The 11410-nt window shown below is 49.0% G+C and overlaps 2 protein-coding genes across 2 annotated transcripts; both read right to left on the minus strand.

The window, feature by feature from the left end:
- Positions 1-966: 966 nt before the first annotated feature.
- Positions 967-2888, minus strand: LOC123500674 (histone H3-like). The gene is made up of 2 exons (XM_045249331.1): positions 2872-2888; positions 967-1407 (listed from the first exon to the last, which is right to left on the minus strand). Exons 1-2 carry the CDS (start codon positions 2886-2888, stop codon positions 1023-1025), a joined length of 402 nt encoding a protein of 133 aa, XP_045105266.1. The 3' UTR covers positions 967-1022.
- Positions 2889-3530: 642 nt separating this feature from the next.
- Positions 3531-4082, minus strand: LOC123500668 (histone H2A). Its single transcript, XM_045249324.1, has one exon. The coding sequence runs from the start codon at positions 4065-4067 to the stop codon at positions 3696-3698; it is 372 nt and encodes a 123-aa protein (XP_045105259.1). The 5' UTR covers positions 4068-4082; the 3' UTR covers positions 3531-3695.
- Positions 4083-11410: the final 7328 nt, after the last annotated feature.

Here is an 11410-nt window from a genome sequence, read left to right on the forward strand (position 1 = left end):
CAAGGCTGTCACCAAGTACACCTCCTCCAAGTAAACTGACTGTCAGTCAGCTAGAAGGGGGGAAAGAAGAAAAAAGAGCAACTGCTGTCTCAGACAGTATTCAAACCCTACCCGGCTCCATAGGAGCCACACCTGAATCCAAAAAAAAAGGAGACACAATATAGACAAGTGTGGATGGTGGTCGCCGCTGGTGCACCAGAGCCGGATGGATGGATGGATATGGATGAGCTAGATGGCTGGCTCGTCATTAATGAGGCTCGCAACCGGGTCAGAGCAAAGAGATCCATCATCCACTGCACAACAGCAGCACCCGTAGTAGTAGTAGTATGATGATGGTGATGATTAAGCGTACGTACGATACTAATCACGGCAGGCAGGCTTTGGAGGGTGGGTGCATTCATGCTCTTCTTCTTCTTCTTGATTAATGATGATGCCTCCTATTTCAGTAACATAACGTTTTTCATCACACAAAGCTCAGGAAGCACACATTTATTATAGCTTGTAACATGAATCTTCGCTTTTTTTTTTTTTTTTTTTTTTATTTCTTTCTTTCTTTTCTTGACTGAATTGCAGTGAATCAATCAATCAATATATCTACAAATCAGACTGGAGGGAAAGCAGTCATTCTCCATCGGCCACCGACATACTACTGATCAGAAACATGCACATGGAATATCGGATCCTAGACACAGAGAGGAAGGTTGAAAAAAAAAAAAAAAAAAGAGAGAGAGAGAGAGAGAGAGAGAGAGAGAGAGAGAGAGAGAGAGAGAGAGAGAGAGAGAGAGAGAGAGAGAGAGAGAGAGAGAGAGAGAGAGAGAGAGAGAGAGAGAGAGAGAGAGAGAGAGAGAGAGAGAGAGAGAGAAAAAAAAAAAGTCTTCTAATCTAATCAGGGAAATCGCTCGATCAAAGCCAACCCATTCATGGTCTATGTAATATTATTCTCTTTAGATAAAGCACCTTTGGCCCTGAAGAGGGCCTAGATATTGTTTGTTGTTGCTTGCTTGCCTTGGATGACACACTTATTAGGCACGCTCGCCACGGATTCGACGAGCCAGCTGGATGTCCTTGGGCATGATAGTGACACGCTTGGCGTGGATGGCGCACAGGTTAGTGTCTTCAAAGAGACCCACGAGATAAGCCTCGGAAGCTTCCTGGAGGGCCATGACAGCGGAGGACTGGAAGCGGAGGTCAGTCTTGAAATCCTGGGCAATTTCACGCACCAAGCGCTGGAAAGGCAGCTTCCTGATAAGCAGTTCGGTGCTCTTCTGATAACGGCGGATCTCACGGAGGGCCACGGTTCCTGGCCTGTAACGGTGGGGCTTCTTGACACCTCCAGTGGCAGGAGCAGATTTGCGAGCTGCCTTCGTGGCAAGCTGCTTGCGGGGCGCCTTGCCACCGGTGAAAATCCTAATATATACACAGACACACTTTAGCAACTACGATCCAAAAAAAAAAAAAACATTATATTTTACATACAAAGAATATGATTTCTCAAATATACCTGAATGACATCAGCAAAGCAACCATTTTAGATTCTAAGGTCAAATTAGGATGGATGGATGATGTAAAGATAGCAATCGATCATTTCATTCACCAAATACCCACTGCAACATGGCCAAGACAAATTGTTAATCAGATTATTATAGTGTGAAGATCACTTAGACGTTGCCATTTTTGGGAATTTCCCGGCCTGCGGCGTTGCTGGGCAAATTAAGGGATTAGAGCCTATGTGTCAATGATAACCTTGCTCCCCACACACCATGGATTAACACGGTCACTTTGACCTGTGACCTCACTCGGTCACCCAGAAGGATGTGACAACGCTCGGAGGAAACGTTGTCAAGCATTGTTGTTGCGTTTGCAAAACCAATGCAAAATTTATTTAAAAATAAACACAAATTCCTCTAACTTGCCTCTTTAGAGCATCACAATGTATATGTACTACAACACCATTCAGTTAAAAAGTATTAAGTACCTGACTTGGGGCGCGTATTGGTACACGTGTGACAGCGCCGCAGGCAGGAAAAACGCCAACGCCTAAGTGATCTTCATAAAAATGGTCAGACTATAGTGTGCGTATTTATTAGCGTGTCGTGTGTCACGGTTAGTCTGACGGCTTGCGTCTTTCCTCCTCCCACAGCCGCTGCAGTGACTTTCTATATATATTTTTTTTTTTTTTTTTTTTCCTTCTTCTTCAGACTTCAATGGTTAATATCCAAGCTCGACAGAGCACAGCACACGTCCGTGCAGGTGGTCATTCTTATCCCCTTCCCCCGGCACCAAGCTAGGCTAGCGGTTCGATGCAATTTCTCTATAGGAGAGAAAAAAAATGTCAGACACCAACCGCTGCTACAGGTGCTGTTTGTTTGTTTGTTTGTTAAGCTTCCGCCCATTAGTGGCGCAGGCAATTTTATTTCTTTATAGTGGTACCCATACAAGGAGGGAGGGTCCATATCAACACCGAAGCGCATCATCATCATCATCATCATCATCATCTTTGGTGTAGCCACCTAGATAGAACCTGGGTACCGCGGTGACATGTAGGTAGGTAGGTACCTTTCATTAAATCCCCCTCGCCGACTGACATACCTTCAAAACGGTGTGTGGTGTGATTCTTTCGAGCCGACGCGTGAACGTCTGTCTGTCTGCCCGATCCCACGTCCACCACCTTATCCACTATGGTCTGACCGCTTACTTGTATGGAGATCTTTTAGGTTTTTTTTTTTTTTTTTTTTGTTCCTGCCGGGAATTTTCCGGCCTGCAGCGCTGTCACACTCCAATACGCACACCTTAAAGAAAAAAAAAAAAAAAAAAAGTTGGAGAGTTTCTGTTTATCTTTAAATATATTTTGCATTGTTTTTGCAAACAAACACAGCAATACTTGACATCGTTTGATCCGCGCGCCCTCCCCTCTCGGGGATGACCGCCGAGTGAGATCACAGGTCAAAGTGAAAGCGTTAATCCATGGGTCACTCACTCACTCCCTCCCTGTCCCTACCTACCACCTACCAGCCAGGAGGGAAGCAAGAGAGGGGGGACACTTGCACGCACCAATACGCACCTTAAGTCAGGTAGGTACTTAATACTTGGTAATTGAACGGTGTTGTATTATATACATTGTGATGCTCTAAAAGAAAAAGAAAAGAAAAAAAAAAGAAAAAGAAAAGGCAAGTTGGAGTAAGCTTCTTGTTTATCTTTGAACATATTTCGCATTGTTTGTTTTTGCAAACACAGCAATACTTGACAACGTTTAATCCGCATCTCTTGGATGACTGCCGAGTGAGATCACAGGTCAAAGTGACCGACCGCGTTAATTGATCCCTGTCCCGCTAGCTACCTACCAGCCAGGAGGGAAGCAAGAGAGCAAGACAGAGAGGGGCGTGTGCGGGAAGCAAGGTCCTCATTGACACACGGGCCCTAATCCCATAATTTGCTCAGCGCAAGGCGTTTTTTTTTTTTTTTTTTTTTTTTTTTTTTTGCAGCGCTGCAGGCCGGAACAAAAAAAATAAAGAGAAAAAAAAATTCTACCATTAGCATTTCTATCATTCATTATCAAAAAAATATATACCATCATTATTATTAATATCATGGTTAACACTATAGTCTATTCAATTCTCTAGATGTGTCAATGTGTGGCTCCGAAGAGGAGCCGGATGTATATACTTGTTGGTGATGATATTGAGGAGGAGAGGGATTTACTTCTTCTCGGTCTTCTTGGGAAGGAGCACAGCCTGAATGTTTGGCAGCACGCCACCCTGTGCAATGGTGACCCCGGAGAGGAGCTTGTTAAGTTCCTCGTCGTTCCGGATGGCCAGCTGCAGGTGACGCGGGATGATGCGAGTCTTCTTGTTGTCGCGGGCGGCGTTGCCGGCAAGCTCGAGGACTTCGGCGGCCAGGTACTCCATGACCGCTGCAAGGTACACGGGGGCGCCAGCCCCCACTCGCTCGGCGTAGTTGCCCTTCCTCAGGAGGCGATGAATCCTGCCGACCGGGAACTGGAGTCCAGCACGGCTGGAACGGGACTTTGACTTTCCCTTCACCTTTCCTCCTTTGCCGCGTCCGGACATGGCGAGTAGTGGTGGTAGTAGGTGGGATTAACAAGTAGTAGTGGTAGTATTATTAGCAAGTAACACTCCGTCAGCTGCGGGAGCGAGTCGGTGTGTTGTGCGTTATCTGTTCTTCGGCGGGCTCGTTTCCTCTATATAAAAGGAAGATCGGATCAGCGCGTAACACGTAACGCCCAACCGGGAGGCTGGCTCTCGCGGCGACTCGCGATCCTGAGCAGGATTGCTTACATAAATGGCACTCTTCAAGTCGGGTGCAACACTCACTCTCTTCTCTTTCCAGGAGACGGACGTGTCGCTGCGTAGCTCGCCCCTTGGCTGTGAGCCTCGCTTACAGCCAATCAGCGGTCAGCTGCCCCGCCCCTCACCTTGCCCCGCAGTTCACACTTCACCGCCGGCAACGAAGGAAGAAGGATCTCCATTTTTCTCCTTGTCTGGGAGGATCTCCTCCCGGCCAATCAGCGGCTGGCTGGGCCACGCTTCTCTCTGCTGAGCTGTGAAGTGAAGCAAGTACCTCGCAGATAGGTGAGGTTAAGCACCGCCCCGGCCCGCACAAACTTGGATGGGTGACCGTCTAAGAAGGTTTTTTCCTTGCGAAGTGTGTTTTTGTCCAGTGCAGTGTTGTGTCGTTTCTTTTTGTGAAGTGCAGTGCAGTGATGCGTTTTTGCAGTGTTGTAGTGCAGTGCAGTGCAGTGCAGTGTACCAGGATCTCCATTTTTCTCCGTGTCCGGGAGGATCTCCTCCCGGCCAATCAGCGGCTGGCTGGCCCACGCTTTTCTCGCTGCTGAGCTGAGAAGTGCTGTGCTTGCCAGGATTACTTCAGTTCTTCCCCCTCCAGTGTTTTTCCGCCCCCAGTGCCCAGGATTACGCGGTCTTCCCCCTCCCAGTGTAGTGCTGTGTTTTTTCCGCCCCCAGTGCCCAGGATTACGCGGTCTGTGTCGTGTTTTTGGTGTGTGGTGTAGTGCTGTGTCGTGTTTCAGTTCTTCCCCCTCCAGTGTTTTTCCGCCCCCAGTGCCCAGGATTACGCGGTCTTCCCCCTCCCAGTGTAGTGCTGTGTTTTTCCGCCCCCAGTGCCCAGGATTACGCGGTCTGTGTCGTGTTTTTGGTGTGTGGTGTAGTGCTGTGTCGTGTTTTTGGTGTGTGGTGCAGTGCAGTGTTGTGTTTGGTGGTGCTTCTAACTCGGCCATCATGTGCTGACAGGCACTATGGGCCGAGTTAGAATTAAACATCCCCACCCCGCGGATTATGGGGTGCGGGTTAAACTAATGAACATACTTTCACCACATGTGAAAGCCACCAGAGCCATCCCTGCTAGGGATGCTATTATTGTCATCACCGCGACGGATGAGGATGCTGACGCCATCTTTCAGCATGGCATCCCCACTCAGCTCGCAGCGGAGGGATTTACACCCGTGGTTCCCCCGGGTCTGCGTGCCCAGCGCACAGTGATCTGCATGGGCCTTGATGAGCTGGTCTACGGCCACTCAGCAGAAGACATTGCCGCAGAGGTAGAAGCCCGGCACTCCTGGGCTAAAGTGGAGGATGTGTTTAAATTCCCCCGCTCCTCTACGGCCAAGATCACCTTCACGGACGCTGTTATGGCGAGGAAGGCGCTTCTGGAAGGGCTCAACCTCTTCCAGATCCACGTGGCAGGACACCAGATGAGGCAGGAGGTCTTCATCCCGCTTGTCACCTGCAACAGGTGCAATGCGGTGGAAGACCACCCAACCAGCAGCTGCCCTCATCCAGCAGGCTATATGAGGTGCTCCGAGTGTGGCAGCAAGGATCACTCATATAGAGACTGTAAAGCCTCAGAAAAGAAGTGTCTCAACTGTGGTGGGGACCACAGTTCCAGGGCAATGCGGTGCCCCGCCCGCAAGGAGGCTCTTAAGAAGAAGGAGGAGGCTGCCCGGCAGGCTCGGGTCAGGCCAAACGTGTCCTTCGCACAGGCCACACAACAAGCCTCCCTACTGCTGGCCCTGTCATGACTGACCCGACTAATGCTCTAGCTGGGCTCTTGTGTCTTATGCACGCCCACTTGAGCAACGCCTTCACTCCTGGCTGCTTTCAGGAGACCCTCTCAACGAGCCTCGCTGAGAACGGTCTCCCGGATGTCAAGCTGCCGACCCCACCGCCACCTCGTGTCCCTACTAATATCCTACAGGCTGTGTGTGAGGGGATAGGGAAGGTCTTCACGACAACGCAAGGTGCCTCCTCTCCGGAGGAAATGGCGTCTGCTGGCTCAGCTTCTTCTGCTGAAGCATTCGTGGCCCCTTCCCCGTCTTCATCTTCAAGCACTGGGGTGACGGATGACTCTGACTCCGAGCCTGAAGAGGAGACCGAAGAAGTAGGATTTGGGTTCCTCTCCAAGTACCCAAAAAGGAGGAAGCCCCCCAGTACCATCGCCGAACTCGATCAAGGCCTACGGAATAAGACCCTGATCTTAAGCCATACAGGCCCTCCACATGCGGCCCAGATCATTCTGGACCATGTTAAGGAAAACCTGGCTTCCCTCCATGATTGGATCCTTCCCAAAGGGGAGGACTACGAGCGCTTCAAGAAGGACCCCAATCAAATCGTACGTGACGCACTTCCGGGTAGGATCATCATCGCACGTGAGTAATGATGAGGCTACGAGTAATCCAGCACAACGTTCTCTCCTGGGGAAACCGTAAGTATGACTTAATGAACACTTATAGACACTATGACCCAGACATCATTCTTATCAACAGCCATGGACTGAGTGACGAGACACGACTTAAGATACCTGGCTACAGAGTGTATCAGCGGAACATCAGCAACACTCCCAATGACGGGGTAGCCATTGCTGTAAAGAGCCGACTTCGCCACAGAGTCGAGGATGACTTTTTATCCGAGACTCTAGCAGTACAGACAGACACACCGGACGGACCTATCCTTATAGCCACAAGCTACCTCCCCCCCCGACGACCTTACTTACCCCACCCAGACTTCCTTCGTCTTCTACGCAGACAGACACCAGTCTTCTTAGTAGGAGATTTAAATGCACGACACCCTACCTGGGGTACACTTCCACCAACCAGGTAGGGAGAGACATAGTAGACTACTTTCGCCGACAGACTGCTTGCCACATCGGACCTCATTTCCCAACCTTTTTCAGCCACCAAACATCGTCATCACCTGACATAGCTCTTACCAATAGAGCCAACTTTCTCCATTACTCCTTGTCACCAGGACCTCTGACGACTAGCGACCATGTTCCTATTATCCTTGACATTTCCACATCTCCGCTTCTTACCCCTATTCCACAGACATTTAGTTACAACAGGACCGACTGGGACGCTTTCAAAGCGGACGACGCATTACGGATGACGGACCTTCCAGACATCTCTTACGGTTCCCTAGAGGAAATCGACGACGCACTAGAAACATGGATGACCACTGTCAGGACGACTGCGGTCCGATACATACCACAAACGACATACAAACTTAAGTCCGCCCTCGGCCTTCTCGGGCTACGCAGCTGCTCAGAATTCAGTTTCGAGCACTGCGAGACAGAGCAATGCTGAGAGGATGGAACCGTGACGATTTCAGGCGGTACAACCAGCTAAAGGTTGCACTGCAGGACGTACGACAGACTGAGGCTAGAGAGCACTGGGGAAGGAAGTTGGCTGGCCTAGCTGCCAACTACCGAGACCCGAGGAAGTTTTGGCGGGAGCTAAAGCGTCTCTCCGGGAAGACTTCAGGACAAGACAGCTACCTATTAGACCACGCTGGAGACAAGAAGTTTACGAACGCCGACAAAGAACAACTATTCACGTCCATATGGGACCGCATCTACAGAGAAGACTATGACGACGACTTTGATGACAACGACCAGGTGCTGGATTACATGGCAGCCTCCGTGCAAAGAACCTACCCCTATGAAAACGCCGACCCTGCCCGTCTTACTGGTACTTCTCCCTTAGACTGTCTTATCTCGACTCAGGAACTGGCCTCAGCTATCAAACGCGGCAGGCCGACGTGTCCTGGGGCGAGTAAGATTAACAGTAGTATACTCGCATCTTTCAGATTCTGCCTTTTCCAGACTGCGGGATATCTTCAATGCTGCACTGTCCGCTGGTTACTTCCCCGACGGGTTCAAGCAGGCCGAGATGAGGATGATTCCGAAGGCCGGCAAGCCTCCCACAAGACCGGAGAACTACCGGCCCATCTCCCTGCTTGAGGTACCGGGAAGTTGCTGGAAAGGATTGTCACCTCGCGGCTACGCATCTATCTGGAGATGGGTAACTACCTTCATCCGGCGCAGTATGGCTTCAGAAGTGGGAGGGGCACCGTGCACGCCATTGCACTGGCCACGGAGACTATGGCCCTGCACCAGGCCAACAGCTTCCGCTGTAACTTGGTTCTGAGGACGTAAGTAAGGCGTTTGACCGGGTCTGGCATCTAGGATTGAAGTACAAGATACTTCGCCTGGGTCTGCCTGGCCCGGTTGAGCGCCTGCTTTGTGATTTCCTCGAGGATAGGACAGCCAGGGTGAGAGTGGGGGGCCACATCGGCCCACCTTTCCCCTGGCCACAGGAGTCCCACAGGGAAGTGTGCTGTCACCCACTCTCTATAACATCTACACCAGCGACTGCCCTCTCGCAGGCGCTGGTATTAACATACTGTATGCCGATGATGTTTCACAGGTTGTTCACCATCCAGGCCGCTCCAGTAGAATGACGAACGCCCGTACCAGCAGAGAGATCACCCGCGTCAACGCCTTCGAGAAGGAGTGGAGGATCAGGACCAACATGGCCAAGTTCACTGTGATTCCCCTTGCTACAAAAACCCCCGCACCACTGTTTGTGGATGGGGATGACATTGAGTTCAGTCCCAGGGGGCTCACTCCTGGGACTGTCTGTGGCCTCTATGGGATACACCTCTCACGTGTCCCAAAGGGTAGCAAGAGCAAAGTCAGCCCTCGCCAGGTTGTACCGCTTTAGGGACTTGGCCACTGGTCTTAAACTCCATCTAGTAAAAGCTCTAGTTCTACCTATTCTCTCTTATCCTCCTGTTCCTCTGCATGCACTCTCCAGAACAGCTATCAGCAGATTGCAGAAAGTGCAGAACAGCGCCCTGAGGTTCGCCTTCGGTACCAGATGGGACGACTTCACCACCTCGGCATCGCTTCACGAGGCCGCGTCCCTCCCAGCCCTCAACGTCAGACTCCATGAGATGGCCACCAAGGTTTGGGAACGAATGGAGGACGAGGGCTGGGACCAGTACCGTGAACTACAGGCCCTGCACGAGGAGACTCCAGACAGGCAGCACGCTTGGTTCCCAAGAAGTCTCCTACAGTTGCAAGAAGGAGAACCAGAGCCAAGATACAGGTGAAAGTTAAAATTCCGTTTACATTAGTCCACCTCCATATCTAAATTACATCACCTGTGTCAATTCACGCTTCACTCCCATTACTTTGATTTTGTACTTGTAAATATTACATCCCAAACAGAAACTTCATCCCGGCTTCTTCATGCCACCATTCGACCTGCGAACTACGAAATGCGATGCTGACTGGGAGAGGGCCTGCAACCTATCGAGAGACGAGAGACGAAGACCAGGAGATGACGGTGCAGCGGATCAGCGAAGACAAGGCACCTCGGGGACCTGCCAGGACTGATGACATCTCCAGATGACACCGACGGCAGCCCGAGTGCCGGTTCCTTCGGTGTAGCTCCCCCCTCACGCCCTACGCCCTGAGTTGCTGGGACACTGGCCTACGTTCCAGCAAGGGGTACCTGACCTCCGGGATGCTTGCAAAACTCCTGGCAGTGGGGCTGAGATCCAGGGACGCACAGATGAGGGATCGTGCCGAGACGGACATCGTGCCGACGTCACCCACGGCTGCCCTACGAACCACGTCTTCGCCATCGGCCGCCGACTGTGACCATACCGTGCCAGCCGCATGGCTGCAGGGTTTACCGATTGCGACCACTAACAGATAAAGACATTCATTTTGTGCCACTATATGTGAAAAGATACTCATGTGTGTGAACTTTTCATTGAACTTTTCATTGAACTTTTCATTGTACATACATGTATATTTAGTTATTTTTCTCATTAACCAGTATCTCATCCACAGCAGCACGGGGTTTTCCCCCGGGAGCTCCGGTTTCCACCCAGAAGTCATCTGTGCTGCTGTGGGAAGGGGTAACCACTCACATGTACTTACCTGTAGCCTTCTGTAGACTGTATAATTAATGTATGTATTAAGGATTATATAAGGATTCATGTAACTCTGCCCTTTCTCACTCTCTCACAGCAGTATGGGTGGTGTTCCTCCGGGAACTCCGTTTTCCACCCTTGACCCATCACGTACTGCCCTGTGACATTCATCACTTTACATCAGCAGGCCGGACCGCCCGGCAACTTTTAACTCCTACTGTATTTCTATATTTCCTCGCTTTTTCTTCCAGTGTACCAGTCCTGGTACACTCTACCCCTTCTCTTGTAACCCCTCTTACTAAATAAACTTTTGAAACTTTTGAACTTTTTTTTTGGTGCAACACACAACGAGAAAATATATATAAGAAGAAGAGATTGAAAGAAGAATAGATAATAAAAATATGTATATATATAATTATATAATATATATGTATATAAATATATATATATATATATATATATATATATATATAATATATATATATATATATATATATATATATAAATATATAAACAATATATATATATAAATATATATATACAGAGTTGGGGTTTTTATTTTTGGTGTGTGTGTGTTATTGTTATTGTTGTTGTGTGTGTTTTACATTGTTTTTTTTTTTTTATTGTTTTTGTTTTTTTATTAGGGAGTATGTAGTTTTTGTGGTGTTTTTGTTTGTTTATATGTGTTTGTGTTTTTTTTTTGTTCTTTCTTGTGTTTTTTATTTTGTGTTGTTGTATTGTTTTTTTTTTTTTTGTTTTTATTTGTGTTTTTGTTATTTTTGTTGTATATTTTGGATGTGTGTTATTGTGTGTGTTGTTTTTTGACAAGCAAGGTGTGGTGGGGGTGTGTTTTGTGTACAGGCAGGGTGGTGTGTTGGGTTGTTGGTTTATTGGTGGGGGGGTGGGGGGGGTATGTGGGGTGGTGGAGTTTTGGGGGGGGGGTGTGGTGGTTGAGTGTGTGTGTGTCTGGTGTGTGTTTGGGAGTGTGTGTGGTTTTTTGTTTGTGTGTGTGTGTGGTTGTGTTCACAATGTGTGTGTGGTTGGGGTGTGTGTGTGTAACAATGTGTGTGTTGTGTTTGTGTGTGTTTAACTGTATGTGTGTTATGTTCTATTTTTTTTTATTTTCTTTGTTTTTGTTGTGTCTTTATCTTTGTTGT

Source organism: Portunus trituberculatus, unplaced genomic scaffold (assembly GCF_017591435.1).
Source record: "Portunus trituberculatus isolate SZX2019 unplaced genomic scaffold, ASM1759143v1 PGA_scaffold_465__1_contigs__length_105797, whole genome shotgun sequence".
Lineage (NCBI taxonomy): Eukaryota > Metazoa > Arthropoda > Malacostraca > Decapoda > Portunidae > Portunus > Portunus trituberculatus.

What these genes read in the sequence shown, in the direction of transcription:
- LOC123500668 (XM_045249324.1), bottom strand. Translation starts at nt 4,067, where the DNA reads ATGTCCGGACGCGGCAAAGGAGGAAAGGTGAAGGGAAAGTCAAAGTCC.